The sequence below is a fragment of the Haemorhous mexicanus genome, chromosome 3 (assembly GCF_027477595.1).
Source record: "Haemorhous mexicanus isolate bHaeMex1 chromosome 3, bHaeMex1.pri, whole genome shotgun sequence".
Classification (NCBI taxonomy): domain Eukaryota; kingdom Metazoa; phylum Chordata; class Aves; order Passeriformes; family Fringillidae; genus Haemorhous; species Haemorhous mexicanus.
Window position 1 is genome coordinate 51936600 of NC_082343.1, and position 26599 is coordinate 51963198.

The 26599-nt window shown below is 39.8% G+C and overlaps 1 protein-coding gene across 1 annotated transcript; it reads left to right on the forward strand.

Annotated features, from left to right (window-relative positions):
* Positions 1-25603, forward strand: LOC132325015 (uncharacterized). Its single transcript, XM_059841798.1, has 14 exons — positions 1-695; positions 3818-3937; positions 4876-4995; positions 6088-6207; positions 10555-10677; positions 11680-11762; positions 12959-13084; positions 13926-13971; positions 15104-15237; positions 19566-19694; positions 21321-21435; positions 22302-22436; positions 23646-23771; positions 24628-25603. The coding sequence occupies exons 1-14, from the start codon at positions 470-472 to the stop codon at positions 24747-24749; spliced, it is 1725 nt and encodes a 574-aa protein (XP_059697781.1). The 5' UTR covers positions 1-469; the 3' UTR covers positions 24750-25603.
* The last annotated feature ends 996 nt before the right edge of the window (positions 25604-26599 follow it).

Consider the following 26599-nt stretch of genomic DNA (forward strand, 5'->3'; position numbering starts at 1 on the left):
TGGTAGCTGCAGCTTGTACACATGCAGACAAGGTGGTGCCTACCTTTCATGTGGAAAGCTGCCTTACAAAAACAGGTTGTATTTTCCATTATCCCAGAGTTTTTCTAGCCTCATACAGGCTTTGGTGGATGCTCCATAACCTAAACTCCATTTGCTCTCTATGAAATATGTTTAGGTTATTATCTTATTTCTCTTCAAGTGAAAGGAAGGTGTGTCTCCAGTGCACTCATTTTAAATAATAATTTATGAACTTCAGGAGATCTGCAGAAACCAGCCTTGTGAAATGTATTTTTTTGGACACAGAAGTCTATCTGCCTTACAGCATCTGTGCATGGTGTGGTGTTAATATCTGTAAGACAGAAAAAACAGTGAGGAGGCAAGCTAGTTCAAAAAGTGGACAAATTGAGAAGAAACTTTTGTTTCCATCTCCTTCCTTTTCTTCTTGCTTTGTGCTGCTGCTGGAACAAGAATGGGTCAGCTGTGTGGACGATGCATGCAACTCCTGCGGGACTTCATAGGCTTTGTTCAGAGGATGTCCTCTGACTTGGTGCAAGGCATCAAGGAATGCTTAACTCTGATAAGCAATTGCTCCTGCTTAAAACAGAACAGCTCTAAAAACAGACAGCTGTACAAGCCCATCCTACAGCCTCATGAGAGAGTGACCGCACAGGAGTTTCTGCAGCATATTGAAACAGGTAAGAAGACTTTCTTTTTCTAAAGGATTGTGAAAGAGCAAGGGGATTAATTTTGTGGGTTGAAAGCAGATTGCTAGCTGATCTGCTCCGGTATGGCATTGAACAGCTTGGTGATGATGAGGAAAGGCCAGAGCTACAGAGCATTTTCTTTGTGTACAGGACACTAAGGGCTCAAGTTATACAATAGTTGGATCTGGGTAGAAGTGGTCAATCACTTTCTTGCTCTGTCACCACTGTTAATATAAAACCCATGTAAATGTGTTTCATAAAAGTGAGTCCTTCTAGAAATTAAAGTTATTTTTTTGAAGTCAGTCAAAAGGAGCTGACAAAATGGGACATAGGCTTTGATAGGACTGGATGCTACGTGAGTGCTGAGCTGTGAGTGGGCACATCACAGTGTGATGTGCGCAGTTGTGCATCTCTGTGTTGGCTGAACACTAGGACTTATGTTAGGAATGTCTGGGCTTTACATGAGGAAGATCAAAGTCACCCTGGGACATTGAGCGCTCAGGATTCCAAGCAACTGTGCTTTTGTGCAAACATTTTAGGCATCAGGCTTAATCACAATCATGGGATTCTGTTTGAATCAAAGTACATAACTCTTCGTGTATCTCCTTAGCTTTACAGGTTATCTGCCTAATTCCTCTGTTTTTTCTGTTTGTGATATCCTCTTTGTTCTGTCCTAGGATACAATATCAATAGGAAACTTGTTTTTTTATTTCACTTCTGCAGTCATCTTGAATAAGTGTATTTTGTTGGTTTTCCAATCTAAAAATAGTCCTTATCTCAAGATAAAGGGGTCACTGCTTGATTGGTTTTGCTTTGTCTCTCAACTAATTTGGTATACTTTATGTTTAACAGCTTTGGGCTAAAGCTACTACACAAAATTACATAGTCCTCTACTTTGGTTTGTGTGAAGAGTGTGGAACTACTATTCATTTACTTGTCTTTTTGGGAGCATGAAACAATCTTGTAAGGGGAACCAGGAGAGACATTTTTCCTTGGTGTGACATGGTTAATTATATTTTAAATGATCTGTCATGGAACAAGCTTTGGAATAATTGCTGTGACTCTGGTTGTTGGGAACGTGTGTGGATTAGCCTCAGTTGGTATTCGCTGCTGCCATTATCCAGCGAATGTGGTGGGTCCTGTGCTGCTGATAAGGTTCACTGATTGTCGCACCTTTAGCACTGGTTTTAATCCTGACATTCATATCCAGAATAGAAACAGATCTTTCAGCTTGTTATACAGTGGAGATCTTCCAGGGCTGAACTTTCTCTTCCAAAGTCTAGCGTGCTCTTGACTCTATAGGAGACTTTCTTGGCAGTATCCCCGCACAGCTGATGGCTGAGATGTAATGAAGGGGAGGCCAGGATGGCCCCTTGTAGCAGCCACTGGTGTTCCCTGAAAAGACTAAATGTGTGTTTTCTTGAGAGATCCTTTCCTCTCTGAGATCAGTCTTCAAAAGTCTGGTCTGTCTTGGATCCATGGGAGCTGGGGTACAGCAGCAGGAAGCCTAGAGCTTCTCTGACAATGAGGGCTTTCAGGGAGGTCCCACTGTCTGTGACAGGACACATACATATAGCCCCCAGGAAGCAGAACCAATCTGGTTGTCTGGATGGCCAGATCTTACTGCCTAGACAAATGGAGGCAGGGAAGCCTCACAAAGAGAACCAAGACACATCCCTCTTACTTTAACACTTATCTTTGTATTTTATTCCAAGAGGGAACAAGCCTATCCTCAAAACAAAATATAAGAAACAAAATATAATAAATAGGAACAAAATATAATAAGCAAACAAAATATAATAAGCAAAAAGACGATGTTTGGACAATTTGGGTGCAAGGAGAGACTTCATGGTTGATCATCACACTCATCTGTTAACCAGAGCAGCAAATTTTGATATTTTGAGCAGATGAAGATTTTGAGTGGCTTCAGTTTTATCACTCTCCCAGACAAAACCACATATAGAAGAATCAGATAGATTCAGGTTCAGATAGTGAAAGGAACAGAATTAAACCACATGAAGAGATTTTTTTTTTTTTGTCTAAAACCTTGCACACACAGGCGAGTCCTTCCCTTTATGCATACCACTAATTATTTTTAAAAATTATCTCTATATGAAGAAGTTCTGTGAAGCTCACTTGCCTAATCCTGAGGGTAGGAGTTTGCTAGTCTTGACATGTCAGCAGCTTCTAATGGCTTGAGATATTGGCTGTGTTTTGCAGTGAGGCATGAACACTCATGCTTCTCACATCCCTCACATTTCTTTGTCCTGTGGGAGGTAATAGCTAGATATTTTTCACAGAGATATTTCAATCATTATTGCACAGCTTTAATCTGTTGCCTGAAAATATATCTTATAATTGTGTGCTCCACCAGTTGATCAATCATACATTGCCTTTTTAACTCTGTTCTTTCGTTCAATGTCCCTTTTCTTTTCCTCTCTGCTGCTCCATTCCACATATTATATTATGCAGTGACTTACAGAAGTCGTGCATGACTGCTATTGCTTGATGACTGTTGTTGAACATCTGGTTTATTCATAGGGGAGCTATCATACTTGAGAACAGATATGCCTCATGCTAGAAATTTAAGCCTGAAGCAAGCCAGTTTGCAGTCCATGTTGCTATTCCTTTAAATCCTTTACTTCAATACCCAAGACAGGAAACACAGTGAACTTCAGATGTGATAAATTAGAAATATATATTCTTTCTATACTTATAAATATGTATAGAAATACAAAATAAATTAGAAATATATACTCTTACTTAACTAAGAACACCATGTTCAGTATTTTAACAAAGATTCAGAAAAAGGTACAGATTCTTGTGGAGAACAAGAACACCTGCATTTATATTAGATAGCATAAAAGTATCTAAAGATTATAATTTATCTTGTTTCCAATCACTGGCTTTGTGAGCTTTACAAGAGGCATTGCCAAGGATAGGTTATTCCCAGTTCATATATTGCTTCTGCTCATGGAAACATGAATAAAAATAGATGGGCTTTATGGAGTACAAAAATCCTTATGCATTTGGTTGGCTTTAAATTTTAATTTCTTTTTGTAAACTACCTTTACAGATGTAATTAAGCCTGTGCTGTCATTTTACATCTTTAGATTTTGAAATGTCTCCACTGGGAAAGGACCCTCTGGAAGCCTTGAGGACCTTATCCTTTTCAGAAAACCCAGGTTTACAGCAGTCAGCTGCCCTCTATTACTTGCATATGAGTCAGCACAGTAAGTTATCTCAGTAAGCATTAGAAAATTTCCATGTAATTATAAATAAAAATATTATTTCAAACGGTGAAACTCCTTTTTATTCATTAAGCAAGTTTTTTTTTTTTTTTGCTTTCATGCCTTGTTGTTTGCTAAGGAAGATGGAAAAGTGTCATTGCCACATAGGCAGTCAGTTCTGGGTTTTGCTATAAGGAGATATCTCTTACGATTGTAAAAGACTGTTACTTATGAAATTTTTACACTTATGTGAAGCTCAGCAGAACCCAAAGTATTTAAAATTAGCATATACTGAATCTCCTGAAAGCAGCACAGTCAAAATAGGTGAAAGGAAATGGACATAGTGACCAGTTAATGTTAAAAATTATATACAAAAGAGGACAATGCTCCAGAAGATAGATTGTAGTGATAAGTTATGAAGGACACATTCTTCTTTGTTCCAAATATTCTGTGCGAGCACTTGGCTCTTGAGGTAGTTTGTTAATGGTTAGGAGTAAGCCTAGATATCCCAAATAAAATACCAGCAAAAGTTTGAATTCTACAAAAAGGTAAAAATACTACCAATAAGCAGATTGCAATTTATTTTTTTTTTAAATTTTACTTCAAAGAGAATATTCTGTCACTTGGATGATAGCTTTATCTCATGTATTATTTGCTGGATAAAAAGTGCAGGTAGCCATAAGGCAAGGACCTGCTCTGAGACAAAATGAGTTGTTTGGTAGCAAGGCACACTGCTTCCCTTCCCATGATGTTTTTGAAGTACTTGATTATTCAAAACCTCTTCAGGAAACTTGCCCTGTTTGCTAGTAGCAGTGGAATTTTAATGAAGGTGAATACCACTCAGCCTGGGTATGGGAGCACCTCAGGCTTAAGTCCATCAAGGGAAAAATGTGACTGTGATGAGCAGTGGGACTCATGAATATTTCCTCTCACTCTTGCAGTGAACATCCGCCTGCCTGTGGAGCATCTGGAACCCTTCTATGCCTTACTACGTTCTGCTGACCTGGAGGTGCAGCAGATGTCTTCCTTGTCCCTTGTCAACTTCCTGCTGGAAGGAAATAGTGAGTAATTAATGACACATCTCTCTTCAGGTGAAGTATCTGTTCAGCCAGACTCAGACAGAAGGTGGGCACTTCTACGCAAATCTAGATCCCTTTTTTTGTGTTCCTCATAGGACGAGGGTGAGTCTGATTCTGACTGCAAGATACATAGCTTCTGGTGGCACCAAGATAGATCAGATCCCTCCAGCTATATTATTTAATGTGACAAGAGTTCTTGGATCTGTGTGCAAAGGCTGATAAATTATTCCCAGGCCAGTGTGGGAATTCTATTCTCATTCTTGGATCTACAGACATTTTTCCTTTCAAACAAGGAATACAGCTAATAGAAATAAACTCTGTGTACAAGACAGTGCTCATTTTCTGGTTATTTATGAACTGGACCTTAGTCTTAAATTGCTTGCAGAGAAAAAAAAACAAAATTTTAAATGCTTAGTATAATTCACTTGCTTCTGTAACTAAAGGGGAAAATAGACTTGAGATAGAATCTTGGAGATGCAGAAGAATAACTTCTCAATAAAGTTTATGTTGATAGACAGGGCATGAACATGCCACACCTCATCAGCAGAGTCCTTGTTGCACCTACTACTGCGCTCCTGGTCACCTGGGCCACAAGTGTTTCATCCTGCAGTCCCATAATAGCAGAAGACAGGGTCAGTCTTTAGTGAAGCTGGCTTTTTTCTTTGCTTTCTTTTTAAGGATTTTGCTGCAAATAATATCATGTCACTATTTACAAAGAAAAAATTATATTTAAAGGGTAGACCTCAGAAGAAAAAGAAAGGGGGGAGGGGGGTTGCTGGGTAAGTTGTGAACCTATTGGAAAGCTGCAGTTGCTCTTGCCAAAATTAACCTGATTTGGGGCCTTCTGGCCTAACACCTCCAAACATCTGTTACACTCTTTCATGGATCTGAAGGACAATTAAGCAAACCCAGCTAGGGACTGTAAGTGGTTTTCTGGCTGTTTCTATCTTAGTTCTCTTTTGAATAATCGTAATGCAGATCTCCAAAGCAGTCAATAGATGCTGTATTCTTTCCACAAGATCACTAACTGCTTACTTTTTTTATTTGTTCATTTTTTCTTGAATTTTTGAATAGTTGACAAAGAATTAGTTGTCCAAATGGGTTTACTTGAGCCAATTCTGGATCTGCTTGAATCAGAGGATCCCACTGTCCAGTGTAATTCCTGTGCCTGCATCATGACTCTGGCTGTTTCAGGTGGGTGTTCTCTTTGCCTTTATCCTCTGCTGTGAATTAATTCAATTCTTCCATCGTATTTTAAGATGAAACAACCTATTTGTAATTGGTTTAAGAGTCATAAGATGCAACAACAAGTTTTGGTATTCCCATATCATAAATTCAACCTCCTGACATTCCAGTTATTTTTCTCTGTGTTTCTGACCTTTGTGCTCTTATGATTGCAAACCTTTTCCTGATTTTCATCCTAAATGTATTCATGACTGGCTTATCTTAATTAATGTCTGCATTGGCTTTTGCTTCAGGAGTTCTGTCCCTCTGATGTCTATGCTGATGAGGTTCCTTCATTTTACTAGACTGAGAAAGCCAAGGTCTTGTAAGACTCCTCTTGTAAGTGAGACTCTCCATTCATCTTCAGGGTACTTCCGGGTGTAAATGATATGTTCCAGGAACGGAGCATAGCATTTGCATGTGCCGTATGGTGATACCACAGGCCTCAGGCATTGTTACAGTGCCAAGATATAGATAAATGCTGCAGGAGTTCTGCTCTGGATTCATCTCTTCTGAAAAAGAAGTCACCAGAAATGTGCAGTACTTCAGCTGGGGTCCCACCTGTGCCTTTTGTTGTGGCACATATGGAAATGTGTTTTGTGGTACATCTCATGGTAACACCTGCAGGTTTGGTGATTGTGCCATGGTGACGTTATCCTACAGCTGACTTAATCCCTTAGGCTCACTCTTCCTTTGTTGCTATTTCCAGCAGACATGAAGTAATCAAGGCTCTGTACCACACATTTCCAAGTGCACATCCCTGTATTTTGTACAGGTTTCATTCTGTTTCCATTGCTTCAGTATTCTGACTTGTCTGTTATTTGTAAGATATTCTGGTCCTCCACTGCATCAACAGTTCTACATTCACATCATTGTTTTAACTCTCTGGTTCAAAGCAAATACAGACTAGCCCTCATGGAATTCTGTTTGTTGCCTCTTCCCAGGTGGTCATTTCCATCCAGCAAAACTTGCTGCCAGTTTGCTTTCAGTCAGTTTTTCATCCAGCATGTACTACTTGCATTTGTCACCATCTTCTGCTTAACTATGAATATTTCATATAATGATTTTAATATTTCCCTGGTATCCAGGCAGTTAAGTTCAGCTACACTTACCAAAAGAGAGGTTATCATGTTAGTCTTACTCTACCTTGTGCAAAATCTTAGTTCTCCAGCACAAACTGTGTACAAGTCTGTAGAAAAGCCATGTTTTCAACATTTGTTTCCCTTCCTGTAGCCAGCTTCCTTTTCCAGCTTGGGAAGGTGCAGTCTGATGTCCCAGAAGGCTGAGGGAAGCATGATGAAAGTGTTAATTTTTCATTTAAGTATTTATGTTGCAAAGGAGGAGTGGATAAGCAGGATCCAACCACTTGAAAGTGCTAATTTGCATTTTATCCCACCTTTTTATTTTCAGGTTTTTGAACACTTTTCCCTTAGGAGCTTATTTTTAAGCATTGTATATTATTGTCAGGTTAAGAATTCTACATACTATATTACTTTGTGTGGAATTCAAATTGCCTCATTTAAATATCTTAATTAGGCATCACTAAACTTTGAGGTTTTGGCTCTAGAAGGACTTTGTTTGTGTAGGGCTAGTGAAGTTAAGCTCCTAAAGATTACAGAGAGATGTCCCTTCACCTGTTTTAAACAGTCTGCTGAGAAAGTGATTTGTTTGGGCATCTAAGGATATTACTTCATCCTGAAGACACTCTTACCCATCTAGATGTCTAACCTGGAATACAGGGAACTCTCAGCTACTGCAGATCCAGGCTACCTTCATTCCCTGTGGTCTTCTTTTGCCTCTGCACACTCCCTTAAGCACCAATGTCCTTCTGAGCACAAGTACTCCAAATTAGGCACTCAGGGAGCTTTCAAAGCTGAACACAGAGGTAGGCACTCCTGCATAGGCTGGGTTGCTGCCTGGTATTTGATCAGTGTTGAGGATCTCTGTCCCAGTTTATTTAGAATTCAAATGGGCTGGATCCATTTATTTGTTTTTCAGACTGTATTTAGATATCACAGCAATGAGACTAAAGCAAGAGGCAATTCTCCAGGGTTTATTTTAATTTTTACTTGCAGACTCTGATATTTTTAAGTGTCTGCTTGAGAAAAGTATCCTGTTCAGTCATATCCTTCAAGAAGCCCGTTTATGCGAAAAAGATAAATATGGAAGCACAACCAAATTAGGAAGATCCTTAGATGGCTTTAAGGTGACTAAAATTCTGCATCTAAGAATGGTCTTAATTCTGTTGCAACAAGCATGCAAGACTATGTACAGAGTGAAACTGTTTAGCAGTGTTACTGCAGGTCATGTGTAAACTGACTTGTCTCCCTGCTGCAATGGGACCTGAAAATAAGAAGAACAAACTAACCCATTCAGATGAAAAATATTTGAAGCTTAGTTTGTTCCAACACCAGCATTTGTTCATGCAGCACAAGGACACATGCATAGTTGCAATTATCTGCAGCTTTTTAATCACTGAGTGAAAGTAATCAGTTCTGAGATAAGAACTCAGAGTACTTCAGAACCAAATGCTCACATGTTCAGGTTTTAGGGGGGCCTGAACATCTGCTTTAAGCTAAAACAAGGAGGATGCACTGAGTGTAAAGCACATTCAAAGTTGTTCTGATGAGAATTTTTAGGCACACAAATGTCAGAGAGTGGAAAGAAAGAATTTAGTGAGTTATTCAAACACAGCTTGAGTAGATGAGTTGTTGGTTTCTCCACTTTAGAGTAGTGTCTGGAACACAAGGCTTCCTTCTCAAAGCATTCCAGGGGGTGTCAGTGGTTGCAGTGGCATCAGTAGAGGGACTGCATTTTTTAAGATAAACAGGTGGTCCAGGAAAGAAACATGATCTAGCCTGCCACCTCTCTTACAGAGATAGTTACACATCTTGATTAGATAGATTTCCCCATCCAGTCTGTCATCATAAACTGGCAAAACAAGTGTTCAGGCACAATATCTGATAGAAGAAAGAATTTGCCCAAATTTTGTCCAAATGTTCATAATTCCTTTTCTCAAATGTCAGGTTCTTTTCCACATTCACAAACATTCATGGAGTATATTGTGTACAAGAATAAGGGAACCAGTGATATCTAAATTCTTTCTTAATCTTTTTACTTCTCTTTTTTATTCACCTGAGTAGTTTGCATCACACCCACTGGAGTCATACAAAAGACTTTCTGCTTCTTCTGAGGGAAACAAAAGAATGGTATGTAGGCAGATTAGATTAGAGAAGGGCTTGTCTATGAAAGGGACCAGAATATTTCACCAGAATAATAGCTTCCCACATGGAAAAACTATTTTAAATAGATTACTCTTCCCAGAACAATTATTTTTCTCTATTTCTTTTTCAGATTAAAAGTTATTTACTTGAGTAAATACTCATAGGTACACAGAAAATTACTTGCCCTGGAATATTAAACTGATACTCTCTGAACTATACTTGAATAAACATCCTGGCTAATCTGTCTATGTCAGTTCCTCACTATATAGGCTTTAGGTATAAAACTAGAAGGTTTGTTCTCATAACTCTCAAAGTTAGTTAGCACTTGAAGACTTGATCTCAACCAAATGCCTTTTTTTTTTTCTGCTCTGTTTGCTTCATGTTTCTCTCAGCAAACTTCCACAGACTGGCCATTGTTAAAATTGTGTATAAATATTGTTAATTTTACAGAATTAAGTGTTATAGTTTTTCTTTTTTACCAGTTTTTCATCCAAGATTCTGCTGACCTTTTTTGAGTTCTCCTTGTACTCCAGAATGCTGAATACAACTGTGCAACTTAATACATTTCCATGCAAGGAATCACCACCACTTCAAAAAAGCATCATCTTTTCAAATTTAATTCCAATGGTTAAATCAAATTCTGTCCTTAGAAACTTCTGCACTGTTTGTAGATGTCAAGTGAGTAATACAGGGACATTCCAAGAAAGAACTTGGCCCTGAATATACCCTACTAAAGTAATTAAACCTTACCTCCAGTTAATGATGTAGTTTTTGGTGAATAGGTTGATCAGGACATACCAAGGGCATGAAGCAAGACACTCTGTTAACCTGTTTAAAGGGTCTTAAGGATGTTTTAATTATCCTAGTCACAAACCAAAAGCATTGAACCAGCTGTGATTTATGGCTAATCCAGAAATCATGAATTAGTTTCCTTCCTGTTAAGCTCTCAGAATTTTTAAGAGTTTCCTTTGAGCATGCAGAGAAATCAAAGAAGGGAACACCAAGGGATAGTCCTGCTGGTTGTCCTGCTTATGGCTCACAGTAAGATGGCTGTAAATATTTATTTCTTTCTTTCTCTGATTCTTTTCTCCAGAGTCCAACCGAGAGGCTATTGGTGCTGCTAGAGGAGTTACACCCCTACTGTCTCTTGCCAATTCCTATGATCCCAGAGTCCAACAAAATGCAGTTGGTGCTATTCTGAACCTTACACAATCAGGTACTTTTAGACTTATGGTTTACCTAAATTGCCAAAAGAAAACTCACTGATAGAAAAATAATCCTAAAGCTTAAGGCAAGAATAAAAGCATATCTGAACAACAAGTTATGTCCTCTGCATGTGGCATTCATGTTGGTACCACAGGTTGATGATTTAAGTTTAGCTGATACAGGTCCTTTTTTGCCTAGTAGCAAAACAAAAAAGCTTGATTTTCAAATCCAAGGGGCTAGTGTATGAATATTTAAACAATCAGTTAAAGAAATAATTTGGCCAAAAAAATTAGAACGACATTTGGTGTACTTTAAAGCAATCTCAGGAGCTTATCCAACAAAATCAAGCTTTAGGAGCTTTTTGCTTGTTCTGACTAACTCAATGCTGGATATGTTAAGTATAACGATCATGGGTCAGACATTAAAGGCTCCTGGAATATCTGCAAACAGCTTTATTAAAGGTAGTACTTTGTCCTCTGCAATTATATGTAGGCTACCATAATTAACTCTGAAACAAACCAGCATTAAATTTCACCTACCAAGATGATACCATTATTCCACAGAGCTAAATGATAAAGTCACGAGTAACATCTCTGAACTCTGTGTTGTGGAAGGAAACAGTTAACGAGAACTTATACAGTTGGCTATTACATTTCTGGTATTATTCAGAATACTTTAAATAATTTGTTTTTAAAACACAGAAATCATAGTGAAGATCATACCTGAGGCTTTTCAGCTGCTCAAGCAATGCAGATTCTTAGAGCAGTTTTTAGCATAAAACCATCAAAAGCTTAATCAGACAGCCTGCTAGTCTATTTGCTACAATACCTGCATACTGCTGCATTACACAAGCTCTAAATTATATACTCCCCAATCACACTGACTGGCATGTATTTGGACAACATCAGCACTCTTTAGAGCCCAAGAACTGTGCACATCCCTTTTGAATGGTGCCTCCAGATGAGAGGGAGGGAAGGAGGAAGAGACTTTTACTCTTTCTTTTTAATGGCAGAGAAAATCCAACAAGTCCTATGCAAGGAAGGAGCCCTACCAGTTCTTGCCTTGCTGCTGGAATCTCCTGACTCAGAAGTCCAGGTATGACTAAAATAGGTCAGATTTGTAACTTTGTGACTGTAAGGAGAGCACAAACCTCGGTGTGCAGAAATGAAAAGGGAGAAGAGGAGGAATGGTTTCTCTAGCGAAATGGAGAAACATGGGAGAGCGTCTTGGTGAAACTCAGCTCAGTCACATAATATATATTAAAAGACCCAATTTGTCTCTCTGCACAGGAGAAGGTTTATGATTCAAAACTTCTTCTGCCAGTACACAATAAAGCATGCAGTGGGTTGTTATGTGGCTACCTTCTTGGTTTTTCAGATCATCAGACATGAAGCAGATAGGTCTCTTTCTCTGGGTTTTGGTTTTTTGTTTTATTTGGGGTATTTTTGCATCCTAACTTTGATCATCCACTCTAAGCAATGTTACTAAGTATTCTGAGAAGACAACTTGAAAAGATATTTTTCTTGTTGTTGTAAATATCTGTAAAGCACCCTATTTTATGCCTATCACAGACACCTGTTTGTTATTCGGCACACTCAGCAGAGAGCTCGTCTTAGTGCAAAAGTGTGCTGATAAATAAACTATGAATCAGAGTTGTAAGCCTTACACTCTGCTAGTTTGTTTATTCAGTCCTTTGAGTAGAACAGAATTTTTTGCCCCATCAGTTTAATTATCTCTACTCAGATTTTTTTGGATGTCTGAAGGGATGGACCCTCTGGAGTTGCTTTCTGCAAGCTGTTTCTGCATTTTTAGATTTCTCTGAGATTCATCTTAAAATTTCCATCTCTGTAGCTCAACCTGTTTCTTGTAATTATACCTCCCTAGTAATAGATACTTTTATATATGTAGTCCTCCCTAGCGTTAATGGTTAGATCCTTTGGAAATGATCTCTCGGCATGCTAGGGCAATAGCTACATCCAGCTTGAGTAAATCAATGTAAACATATAATACAATAGATGCAGATGACTTAACTTAGCTGCCAGCAGCAATGTCATTGCAGCAGCAGAGCACGTTCCCAAACAGCCAGGGTCCTAATAAGTGTACCGCATGCCCCAACAGGATTGCTGTAGCAGCTACAGCATGTTGTGTCAACCCTATAAACACCCTTAGGATAAAAAAGCATGTTATTTCTATCAGTTTTAAATCTGAGCATTTCTCCAATTTATTTGTGTTCTCTTCAGTGTGTCACCACTCTGACCTTTCTCTCTACGTTTTTTCTTGGTTCTTTGCAGTACTACAGCTGTGCTGCCCTGAGCAATGTGGCAGCCAATGTTCAGCACCACAAAGCCTTGCTGGGACCCAGTGACAGATTCCTGCTGTGGACACTGATCTCTCTCCTATCCTCTTCTGTGGACAAGGTAAAGCTGTAGCTTTCTCTTTGTGAAAAGACTTGGCATCCAAGTAGAGCTATAGACTTGGGCTTCCAGTTTCAGCTTCACATCATTCAGTTCATCTACTGAACAGGTACTTATGTAGCATCTTTCCCATGAGAAAAGACACCTGTAATAGAAAATGCATGGGTTCTACAAGGTCAATGTATGAAGAAAGCAAATGGAAATTATTAAAGTTGTTCTACAGCCCTGGACACTTTCTTTAGACTAGGATATCCTGTATGCTATTAACTTGAAACATCACGTGAGAAGTGCCCTGTCCAGGCTCTGTCTTTGATCATTGTGTCTGTGACAGAAGTTGACACATCTGTTGTGCTACTTTTTTTTTTCTTTTTGGTGTCTGGAACTTTTACTGTATGGCTTCAAGGATGGCATCTTGAGAATTTTGCTTTGTTGGAAGCCACATCAAGGAAACTTCAAGAAACCACAGTTACTGGTGGAACTTGAAATTCTGTGTAGAAGGGAGGTGAAAAAAACCACAAAGCAAATGGGACAATTTCTTTCCGTTCATTTTCTTATAACTTATCAGATGTTCTAAAATAAAGCCAACATCTGAACCCCATTCTTCATCAACAATAGGATGACCCAATTTGGGTCATACTGATACAGGAGGTTGAAAAAAATTTCATCAAAACTTTGAAAAAAAAAAAACATGTGCCAAAACTTACTCTTGAAGATTATGTAAGAGTTTGCTAGTGTTGTCATGTCTATTTTGTGTGCAATAGGCAAGAACATGCATTACTGAAGCTGCTCTTTTTCCTCCTCTCTCTCATTTTTAATTTTTGGTTTTCCTCTTTGGCACAAGCAGGTTTCAAGCCAGGCATGTGTTTGCCTAAGAAATTTGGCTACCAGTGGTAAGCAATGTCTTGGAGATAAAGAAACCACACTATTTCTATCTCTCTCTGCCTTTCAGAGTGAGCACAGTGGGCTGGGAACCTTTCCTACTAAAAGCAAAGAGACATTTTCTACATTTTAACTGGATGTTAAGGGAAGAGGAAGATGCAGTGCATATCCTAACTAAATCTGTTTCAGAGCTCCCAGGGAGCAAGGGGAGTATCTGGAGAAAGTGAGAAAGGCAGCAGAGGTGTGCTTATGCACAGAGCCTTAGTGAGCTGCTAAGCTTTCCTTCCTTCCATGTTTCCTAAGCATTAAACTCAATTAGGACAGAATGTCTTCTGAAATTGCATATTGAGTGGGGACCCGTCTTCTCCAAGGCATGATTCTGTCTATCATTAAATATAATTTTCTCCCATGCATTTGTCATCCTCCTAAAAAACCCTATTAAAATGTCCAGGATTCATTTTTATGACATATTCAGGAAATAGTGGCGGAGGACTGGCACACTCAGTGCTAAAGTCTCAGACTCCAGGGTAGAGTTATTGATCTAGAAAATGTAGAGGTGCTTAATTTTCAAGTAGTCACAATTATAGAGGAGCTGAGAGTGAAGGAAGTGCTGTGCCACTCCTTGATGTGTTTGAAACACCCCATCTACTTGACTTTTAACATCTGCTTTTCCATCTGCTGGCTGCTCTGGGATTGCCTTTTAGTGCACCCACTGAGGTTGCAGGAGCAAGTGGGGTATAACAATTCAGTGGGATGGCTGGGCTCTCTTCTGGCTAACCATAACTCTGCAAGATCGGTGGTGCTTGGGAGGTCCTTCTGTTTGTTCAGCAGAAGCTGCCACCTTTTTACCTGGCCTTATGCCAGTGATAGAGTCAGAAAATTCCCCTCACTCCTTTTTTTTGAGGTTCAGACACATGCTGAGGGTGCCCAAACCTACATTCTGCCATCAAGCTTGTATTAATCCCTCAGCAAAAGGAGGCAGAACAAATGGGGGCTTATTTTTAAAACTGAACATCTGGCATTGCCCCATCGCACGGAGATGGGGAGGTCCCCTCTAATTTGATGTAACTGTTTGAGCTAGAGCCTGAATTACTCCCTGCAGTGCTCTGAACCCCCCTGACCTCCTTTGTTTTCCCACACCAGTGGACATCCAGGCTGAGATGGTTGCTGAGAACGTCCTGCCCAAGCTGTGCTCTCTCCTGGCCTCTGGAAGTGAGGATGTGCGTCATGCCTCCATTGCTCTGCTCTGGATACTCTCCCAGCACCTGCCCAACCAGGTATGGGAGATCATTTCCCAAAAACTAGGGGAGGGGAAAGACTAGTTCTGGCCACCACTGGGGGTAACACTCTGTTATGGCAAAACAGCCCATGAAATGCAATTTGAGAATGACCAAGAGACTCTGAGAGGCTTCCCAACCCTTCTCTCTCCTACCCAAAATAACAAGGCTTCGTTTATTGTATCTGCACTGTCATTAACTACCTGAGGAGCCATCTGTTGTGCTGAGTGGGATCCAAAGTAGAGACCAGTGAGAGAGTAGAGGGGCAGATGGATGTCAGAGCCGTTGGATATGTGGATACTGCCTTGCAGTCCTTGCAACTGCCTCTAGTCCCCTCAGTCCCCAGAGGGTGTATGTGGGGGAGGACATGCACAGCACCATGAGAGACTGCCACCATGAGGGCAACCAAGGAAGTTATTTCTTGGCTACAGAGCTTCCCCACCCACTGAGAAGCAGAGAAACTGATTCAGAGCACACATTTAAAGTGCATAAGTGCAGAACAAAGAACAAATATACGTTACTCCCTACATGGACAGTGTTATTCAAAAGTGCATTTGTAGAATATTGACATATTTTGAATTAGCATCAAAACAAAAAGAGGGAATAACAGAATTTGGAATCTTGTCTATCTTTAGTTAATGCATTAGGACTTTCACCAGGACTGTGTATCCTCATGTCCTAAGTTATAGAATGATTCTTTTGCCCGTGTTCACGGTCAACACCACCATTAATAGTGCAACACTAGCAAATACATGAAGAAGTCTGACTACAATTAAATTACGGCAAGCACTGACAGATTACTCTTGTTTTTAAATAAACTTTTCTTTACAGTAAGTAAAGACATCCTTAAGAACGTAGATGTGAAAGATTTTGGTAAGTGTTTTAAGCTAACAACAGCATTTGAAGGTAGTCAGATGTTGGGTACATAGAGCAAAAACATGTGAGAACCTTTGCTGCCACATTGCTTCTAGCAGCAGTGACAAGGTCTGAATAGCTTCAGGTGGCCTTAGGTGCTTCTTGTGCCTGAAATACACTCAGCCTGATTGGGAATTTACTCTGGGTTTGGAAAGCTTGGTGTGTTAAAGTTCATTTGTCTATATGCAAACCAAAATTGCACCTCCCCTACCTCTGGGACATGATGGGAAAATGGGTGAGCTCAATGCCTGGGAAGGCAGCAACTAGAGCACAGAGCTATACAAGGCAGAGTGACTGCATGAGCACAGAACATCCTCATTGCTTGTCAAACTGCCTCCTACAATCAAAACACAATTTGCTCTCAACAAGCCTACAATTGAAATGCAGTAAGTTAGTTGAAGGCCGTTTGCACAGTAAATATGTTATTCAGTAGGAGACATTATGCTGGAACACGGTCCTCACTCAATTTTGCTTTTCCTGTCTCCAAACATCATTCACATTTTTTGTTCTCCCAGGAAAGAGTACCCACAAATCCTTTTCTCCCTGGTCCTGAAAGTTGTCTTTACCAGTGTTTCAAATTCCTGGTCACAAAGAGATGTGGTCAACATCAGTGGGAACAAAGACACTGCGAACTCAGCCTCGCTACACTAGTGGTGAAACAGCCCATCCTTCATGAGGGAAAAAGGGTCAGTAGCAGGAGGCTGGAAAGAAAAGCATCTCACTTCATTCCCCAGTGAGAAGTATCTTCATCTCTAAATTTGTTTTAGCAAGCAAACACGGCTGTCCCTGACTACTGAATGTTGCTGCTTTGTGCGAGCGAGCCCTGGGCACTCTCTCAGAGTCAGAGGCTGACCTCTTTGTATTCATATCCTGTCTCCCCATCTCTGTGCCTTTTCTGGCCTCCTTTTCAAGTCTTTTCAACGTTTCTTTCTCTAACTCGGGCTGAATTCTCCGTGACTGAAAAAGAGACTTCTCCATGGGAACAACTGTTGGAAAACAAACCACTGAACAAAGCTAACCTTTACAACCAAGTCAAGTGATGCTTGAATTATTACAAATACTACCCAGGATACAATGGGGCAGAATCTGTCTGCCCTTTAGTTACCATGAAGCAAACCCCCAGGAATGCTTCACGGGAGCTCCTTGCCCTGCTTCAGCCCCCTTTTTGCAATCTCCTGGTCAGACTGTTGACAGGGATTCCCAGCAAGGGCTGGAAAACTTCCATCTTGCAGAGGGAATTTTATTCAGTTTTCCCAAGGCAGCCCAACCCTGAAACACTGAAGAAACATGCTTTGTGAAAAAACAGTCTTTTAAGTCAAATTCCTTTGAGCAAAAGACGTGGAAGTCAGGGTCTGTCTATTCCAGATGGTGCCACTGAACCTCCACTCCAGATACAAAATAACTTTGCCTTGACATCTTGCTAACTGGTAAATGGGATAATATTTACCTTGTCAAGAAATGCCTGTGTAAGGAGTATGAATGCAGCATTGCAACTGTAAGCACACTTGCTGTTGGAATTTTTTCCCCCTTGTCTTTATTATTTTTTTTTTAATATTCTGGTCTTGGGAGAAGTTAGATCAATATCCATCTGAATCACTCAATCTATTTTTTACTCACAGTGTTCTCGTGATTCTCTTGCACTGTGCAGAATTGAGCCAGAAAACAAAATCTGGCCATATCTCAGCCATATTCCAGCCAAAAACAGAAGTTCAGCAAAATTCAAGTACTGTCACTTGCTAATGTAGGTCCTAAATAAACAAAAGAGCTTGGCAGGGAAGTCATTATATATTAGAAAGTTCTTTTATAATCCATAGAAAATTTCCTCCTCTCAGGTTGTAGCAAATCAAAAACGAGTATCGTAGCTGATGGGATTACATAGAAAAGAGGACATTTGGCCCCAAAAGCAGAGAAGACAGTCATCAGTGGTAATTTAATTGGATTATCTAAAACTATACTATTTCTTCCTTTAAAGAAAATCTTAGGAAAATTTACTGTCATGTTTGCATATAGGATTGTTTAAATGCCCTGTGTTTAGGCATAGAACTGCCCTTTCAACTTACTTTCCTGTCTTATTTTAGGATTGCTGGTTGTGACAGTGCTTAAATGAGCTAAGTGAAGATGTTAGTTGGTATTAAAAGAAAATAAGATACACTTTTGCAATTTAACCTAAGCAAAAGAAAGATTAAACTTTAACTTTTAAAGACATCCGCCTTTCAACCCTGCTTTAGTGATCCTGATATTTCACAGGTTTCAGAATTATGTGATTTTTTGCAGCTGTGTATAGGACCAATGATTTGTTTTCTATTGAGCTCCCTTGCTAATGTGTCTCAGTTTCCAAGTAGTACAAATAATATAGTTCATTGTGAACAAACAGAAGAACTGCATTGAAAACTCCTAAATTCCTAAGGGAAGGAGGCTGAATGAAAAAACACTCCCAAGAGGAAATCTTTTGCTTTTAACTATACACCTAAAATAAACTCTGCTGAAGTCAGGTTTCTCTTACACACAGCAGGACCCCCTTAATCTATATTGTTATTGAGGTAACTACCTGTGCAGTAATCCAGACTGTGATCAGATACTACAGGACAAGAGTAATGGCTGTGAACTGAAAGAAAGTAGGTTTAGATTTGATATTAGGAAAAAAATTCCTTACTGTGAGGGTGGTGAGGCACTGGAACACATTGCCCAGAGAATTTGTGGATGTCCCATCCCTGGAAATGTTTAAGGCCAGGTTAGATGGGGCTCTGAGCAGCCTGGCCCAGTGGAAGGTGTTCTTGCCCATGGCAGAGGGTTTGGAACTAGATGATCTTTAAGGTCCCTTCCAAGGCAGGTCATTCTGTGATTCAAGTAATATTAATGATAATTGGAGGAGGACTACATTCAGAGAGAGATACCAAGCAAAGTACCTCTAAAATATCATCAGACAGCAGAGAAATGTGTGTAAAGAAAATGTTGTTCAGGACATGTTTACTGAAGAGGTGCCTGATCACAAACTGATCTAAACATACAACCCATTATTGTAGCCAGGTAAATTGCTGAGCTACTCAAGGATGCACTGCTGCTCTTACTTCACCATGTAGTTCTGCCTTTCACAGCAATCCTGAAATCCTCTCCTTCTAGTCAGGATCACACATCCTTCCCCTGATTAGCAATGACCCCAGTGAGGCATTTGATGGAAACAACAATAAACTACATGACCTTGAAGACTCCAGCCTTCCACAGCAAGTGCTCAGTAGTCAGTGCAATCAGACTGTACTTGAGAGAAGCAGCACTGGACCCAGCCACATCCTTGATTTAAATAAGCAAACTAATGCTCTTCTTGCAGTGCTAAGTTTGATTTCTCCATAGCTCACTGCAAAGCTGTGTTGTGTTGTCCATACTGGATGTAACTGAGATACTGTTGTTCTTCTCAGGACACTCTGGCATGTGCTGAGCTACTGCAGAGCCTGGGGACATTACTGGCAGCACACAAAACTGACCCTGTGATTGTTGGACATACTGCTTGCATCATCAAAAACCTGTGCCTTTCCAAAAACAGACAGGTAGGTACACAATGTTTGTTACTGAACCATACCCTGTGAGGTTGCCATTGTGTTTATGTCAAATCAGCATTAAAAAAATAATTAATTCTGTGGGTAATTAAACATATGCCACTTTGCTATATATTTTACACAAAATTGCATATATGAATAAAAGGACCATAATGAAAGATAGCTTTATTCGTATTTTCCCAATACAATACAAAAAAGCTAATTAAAATAAGAAATATCTAATTTTTGCTATGAATGATGTGGTTACCTAATTTGACTGAATCATAGGTATAAAAAGTTCAAGCAAGAACATTTAATACTACTAAAGGAATTGTTCAGGAAAATCTAAGGACTGTTATGAATTGAATCTTTATTTCCTGGCTCTCATGCTTCAGCTGCTGTTTGTTGTGAGACAGAACTCCAGCTATTGATGTACATTTTGCCTCTTTGGCAAGGTACTAGCTATGCCAAAATGCTATAAGATCTCTCTTGCTGACTTTGCTTCAAAATCCATGTGCACAGATGCACTTTCTTTCTCCTTGCCTTTTAGAGTACCTTGCTCAAACAGTACCACCAGCAGCAGTCAATATTGAGGAAAAAACCCCACCAAATCTTCACTTCTGCTTTTCCCTACTTCCTAGTACACACGTTTCAAGACTCAGTTCTTTTTTTTTCCCTTTGTTCACAATACAATTACTACTAGTTCCAGAGATTTAAACCAACCAGAAGGAAAATTATGTTTTTTTTTTTTACTAAGATAAGAATTATATAAATTTCTAATAGCTGTCATATTGAGTTTTGCAGGAAACTAGATTCCCTTAAACTCAAGGCCCACAGTAGGAATAAAATTGGACCATCATTCAGAGTTTGACAAATATGGTCTTTTTTTGAAATACTTAAATTCTGTGGCTTTATGCTGTTATCAGCTGGGAGCTGCTTCACCTTCAATAAAGCTTTATAATATAGAAAGTATCAAGCTCTCGCTGCATAAGTGAATAAACAGACATGAGTGGGAGTGCTAGGTTTCCAGGATCAATTCTAAGGAATGCTCCTTAAAACACAAGTACGAGGCATAAGAGGAAAAAGGCAGTACTGTTTTTATGCCAGCAGGACAGAAACAGAGTGTGGGAGCTTGAAAAGCAGCAGTCTCAAATCTACCTTGAACCTCTAAGCAGCAAGTTAAAAAACCAGAGTATAAAATGCAGTATAAAATGAGTACCAGAAAAAGATACTCCCTTTTGCTGATAGACAACTGAGCTCACTTAGGGAGCCATGAGCAGCTTCCATTGTTAGGATGTCCCAGAGAGCTGATGACTTCATGATTCAACTTCACTAGCAACCAGTCAGCTCCAGCTGAGTCATTCAGAACTCATTTCTTGGTCTCATTTTTTACTTTTAGTCCTGGTCAGCACAGGCTAAGTCTCCTATCTGTTTTCAACTCAGTCTATAAAAAATGTATCTCAGTACAGGTGATCTCTGAACAATCCGAGGTGTTTTCACCTGGTTGTGGTAGATCTGGGAGGAGACATTTCCATTATTGATGGTTTCAACATCAATACTTCTGAAGCACTTCTGAAGCCCACAGACACCACTAAACCATAATGGAAGTGCTAAACATGAATCTCTCTCTTGTGGCAGAGAATAACTGAGAGCCGCTGTGTTGAAGGTCTCCTCCAGACCATGCTACTGACCGACACTCAGGAAGACTCCCTTCGTTACGTGACATCCTGCCTTGCTGAGCTAGCAAAGCAAGGTATGGCAGCAACCCTCCATGAATGGCTGAGTCAGAGAAGTGCACATGTCCTGTATTAATTCTAACAGGGGCTGGACACACAGCCCAAGTCTTTCCTTTTAAAGTCATTGTAATTTTCAAGAACAAAATCCAATTCACTGGCAGGATACATGGGCTCCATTGTCTGCACTTTTGTTCAACTGTTTAAAATTCTTTAATTTTTTTTTTTTTTTTTGTGCTGAACTTTACTGCTGTACAGGGCCTGTCTACTTCTATTTGTAACGTTTCCCAGTTTCTCAGGCTGAAATAATTTTATCATTGCAGAAACTGATATAAAAGACTAAAATATGAAGTAGGTCTATATCTTGAAATTTTTTGCACGTGGATTTTATCAGAGATACCAAATTGGCACTCATGAAAGGTACAGCACTTTTTATAGCTTAAAGAATGAGTGTAAATTTTCCCAACATGCCCCAGCACTGGATATTGTCTGTCAAACAAGTCATCTCTTCTATCTGCTGTAATAGCCATGCAGCTGGCAACACGTCACATTTAATTTTGCGAGCAGAGCACAGTAGCTGCTGGACAGACTGAGCTCAATAGGCCAAGAGTGGATCTTGCACATAAAGTGATTCATTTTTGCAGAAGAAAAAGCCAACAAAGGATGAACCAAATCCATGGCCTTACCTTACTAAGAGCATAACCTCAGAACATGACCCTTTTTAACAGCCTAAACATACTTATTAACCAAGTTCAGCACTTATTTTGCTTCTCCAGTTGCATGAAGGATTGACCATTTCAGCAGTTTCTGGCAGACCTCTCATCTTCATTTCTTTGACACTGGAGTTCCTATTTAGAGACTACTCCCTTACCTTTCTGCCTTCCAGAAGGAGCCATGTTACACATGGTCCAGTGGATGGATGAACCTTTGACAAAGTGCTTGGTGAGACTGGCTGGCCAACTGGAACATCCTGAGCCATCCTTTCATGCTGCCTCCATCATCCAGCACATGATCGGTCACGGTAACTCACACAGGATTAACTGTGCTTTGAAAGAGACTTAAGGCTGTCTGGAGTGAAATTATCCTTTTCCCAAAGGACTGTCAGGCACTGAACAACCTCTAAATATTCCTCTATCATTCCCCCATTTGGTCTCTACAAAGTTTTTAAAATACAAGTGCCTATAGTCACCCTTGAAACAAAACAGTCCTTGAGTGCACAAGAAACTCCAGGGATGAAAGTGGACCACGGATAAAGGTCTGATTTAAATGGTTTTTGCCTTCTTCAAGAACTGTCATTCTGCAGGGCTCATCCATAGCCAATTCTGAGGTCCTTGCAAACAGCTTCAGCAGGAAGGTGGGGGACCATTAACATACTCCTCACCATGGGAGAGATGAGAACATGTTTCAGACAAGGGTCACTTCAAATAAGGTTACATCTTTCTGCTTGACCTTCTTTCTTGGTATGTAAGATGTGATGGCATCCCCCAGACAGCAGAGGCTGTGTTCCAAAATTTTAAAATAACTCTACTCCCTGACCAGCAAGAGAAAACCTCTTACTGAACCAAATCCTGCTGATATAATTCTAGACTAAATTAGCAGGAGCAGTGAAGTAAAGTGGTTTTAAGAATGTAGCCAAAATTTTTCAAGTTTCAATAAGAGAGAATAAAAGAGCATTATTTTTACCTTTATATATAAGTTTTATGCCTAAATACTTGCCTCATGCAGCTGAGAGCCTTTAAGACTGCAAGAAAAAGGTGTTCAGATGATACTTGCCACATTCTCTGGAAAGGTATGGTTAGATTTTGGACATTAGACATAAGAAAAACGGAAATCTGTGGTGAGTGCCCAGTAAGGGAAAATGCAAATCTGTTTCATTTCTAGCATAGAGGATTTGCAAGAGAGCAGACCTCTCTCTCAGGTAGCGAACAGAATCCAACAGCATAATCATCTAATGGATAGCTTCACCTACCAGGCCAACCACTGTCAATCAGCAGGCCCCTTGCACAGGGATCAGATTCCCAGCACAGCAGCCCACTCATCTTTTTATTTACCTGAAGTATCAGTAGTATTATCAGAAGCTGCAGCACAGGGAAGTCTCTTGCCAGTCTTTGCAGTAATGTTGGTTTTAGCTGAAGGTGGAGGAGTCATTATTGAAATGTTGTTACAAAAATCAGTTTTCAAAGTGTTTAAAGGTTCGTATTGATCTCTAGTGGTTCTCCCATTTATGCAGAAAAAATGATGCTTTTGTGGAAGTATCACATTGGAGAGATTCAAGCCTACCTCAAGAATTTTCTTACCCACCAAGAGGTCCGTTTTCAGCAGCTGGGCATCTCCACACTCTGCAGACTACGAGCAGGTACATCCTTCCTGCCAAGGCTGCCTGCACCCATCAGCAGTAAACAGGCACTGCTTAGTAACAGAGATCACAGAATCACTGGGGTTGGAAAAGACCTCTAAGATTAGTCCAACCACTGACAGTGCTAACTTCTCCAGGGACTAGCTCTGCTCACTTAAGAAAACAGAATAATCTCAAGGGTAGCTGTTACCTTACATGCTTTTAAGCAGCTCTTTAAGAGCATCTCCCAATAAAGGCAGGAGGATTTTGTTTGTTTGCTTTAAAACTGAAGGCGTTCAGAAGAGCAGGGAAACAGGAGTTCAGGAAAATCTTATCCCATATAAGAATTTTTGGCACTAGATACAACCTAAAAGTTTTTCAAATGTGATGTTACTTTATTTTGATGAAGCAAGCAAATAAGGAAATTGCATGATTAGCTGATAATAAAGCTGGGAAGTCTCACATCTTCATACTTTAAAGTCCTTTACTTAATATTATGCTGGGTTAAGTTAGTCTTCTTGTCTTTGGATAAAAGGCACTTATGAGGGTTATAATGTGGTAATAATGGTATATAGCACATATCTATGTATGTAGAGCCAGAGCCAAAACCCTACTATACCTAGATAGGCAGCTGCTGCATAAGGCTGAATTTAGCCACTGAGATTTACACATCTGGATCAGGAGAATTTAAGCAATCTTGAATGGTTGTAGGGATGAAAACTGAATTTGTATGTGCTTTGTGTGGTATTTTTCTGCCTTACCTGTAATAAGAACCACCAACCAACTGTATCTAACCTGAAAAATAAGTTTTCTATGCATCTGCATTAGAACATAGAGAAAAACAGCAGGTTGCCTAACACCTGTTATTCCTCTTCAGATCCAGACTTTTCATTAGCATTCAGAAAAAGCCAAATGGCCAAACTCCTTGAGCAAGTCCGTCAGCAAACAGAAGAAACTCAAGAGCTCCTTAGAGCAGCTATGTGCCTTGAAGACAGTTAATATTTAAGCCAAATGGTTTATGAAAACTTACCAAATCCAAGGGCCTGACCTTTCAGAGGAAACGACTCTTTTCCTTGGTTCCCGTAATTTTCCTGCTCTTGCAGTTTCGTCATACAAGAGAGATGTCCCGATAACAAGAATTGGAGCAGGTCAAAACACAATTCCTTGCACCCTTTGGCTGGCTGCTTAAGTGCGCTTCAGGACATGGCTACATGTTGAAAAACACCTGCTATGCTTGGTTAACCTTCCATGGCTTGTTTTTGGTTTCCTCACCGTCCCCTTCAGAAAAACCAGCACTGTATTAATGAGGTTTTATTCATGCAACAGGCTGATTCCACTGATGAGGCATCTCTCAAGTACGCAGGTCTGCATTCATCTCTATTCCGTTTCTGTTCCATATCCTGCATTTCAGAGCACACTCCAAGGACTTTAGAAAATAATTGAAACAACCCACACTAAAAAGGTAGAAAACTACAAACAGGTTACTACAGAAAGTAACTGCTGAGGGACAATTCTCAAAGTACAAGAAATTTGTAAGAACAAGAATGGGTGAAGTCTTTACAGCTGATCCTTGTCACCACTATAGGCACTACTCTCCAGCAGAAGAAGAAAGGCACGTTAAGGCAAACGTTGCATAGAGCAAGTACAGAACACAGCAGGAACCATGAATAATTTGGGTGAGATGTGTTCAAGTACAGAACTGTGTTCTGCAAATGTTATTTCCAAAGCTACTCGCAACAAGAGATGAGTGAAAATATTTGGCAAAATTAGGAATCTTTGTTATATTTTGATATTGATACTTCATTTTAAATGGAGTTAAAGAACAATAAAAAGGTATTTGTGTTTAAATTCAACTTATTTTTTTACATATATACTTCCCATGGGCAAGCATATGTTCAGCCATCTCCAGGAAAACTGAGTTCCATCATGTGTAATGGTTACTTGGGAAGACACACACTGTAACTTCAAACATCCCCCTTTCCTCTTCCTTCCCCCAGCTTTCTATGCCCAGCATGACAATGTAAGGTATGGAATGTTCCTATGGTCAGCTGGGGTCACCTGTCCCAGCTGTCCCCTCCCAATTACTTATGCAACCCCAGGCAGGTGGGGTGGTGTGAGAGGCAGACTCTGTGCAAGTGCTGATGAGCAGTAACTGAAACACCCCTTTGTTACTGACCTCGTGTTCTGCACAGACCCAAACATGGCCCCCTTTGAGCTACTGTGAAGAAAATTAGCTCTACCCCAGCCAAAAGCAGCACACTGTCTTTTGAGGTGCTTCTGAGCGTCTCATAACTCTTACGTGCATGTAAAGCTTTAGAGCTGATACTGGGTACAAACATGCAATAAAAGTGAGATTTAAAAATAGTTTAAAAAAGTTATTCTGTCAGTTAAGAGCTCAATGTTCCATTTTATTGTGGCTCAAATCTGAACTTAATTTTTGTGCTTGAGGGAGGCATTTTTACTCAGTGCATTAAAAAGGCCTATGAAACTGCAGGGTAGACAGAAACTTTGGATAAAGCAATATGGCATTTTCAATATTCATCCATGACAGGAATTCCATTTTGAAATCTCATGTGACAAGCCCTGTGCTCAGCCTTGGGCAAGTGGACTTTCTAAAACAGAGGACTGGCTGAATGGCACACCTGGGAACAAAAAAATCTCATACTGTAAACCACCCCTGCGGGTGATTTTAGATCAGTTTCCAAAAAGTAGCAGTGCAATATTAAGTAATTATATTAGAATGTGTCCTGTACCTGTATTCTTAGGTATTTAATCTCAAACATTATTTCAAGGTCTTTGCAAGAAAGCAAATAACAAAGGATTCTTCATCAGGAATGAGGAGATATAAG

Coding starts and splice junctions, on each gene's coding strand:
- LOC132325015 (XM_059841798.1), top strand. CDS start 470: ATGGGTCAGCTGTGTGGACGATGCATGCAACTCCTGCGGGACTTCATA. Junction 4,996..6,087: donor CTTCCTGCTGGAAGGAAATA/GTGAGTAATTAA, acceptor ATTTTTGAATAG/TTGACAAAGAATTAGTTGTC. Junction 11,763..12,958: donor CTCCTGACTCAGAAGTCCAG/GTATGACTAAAA, acceptor GGTTCTTTGCAG/TACTACAGCTGTGCTGCCCT.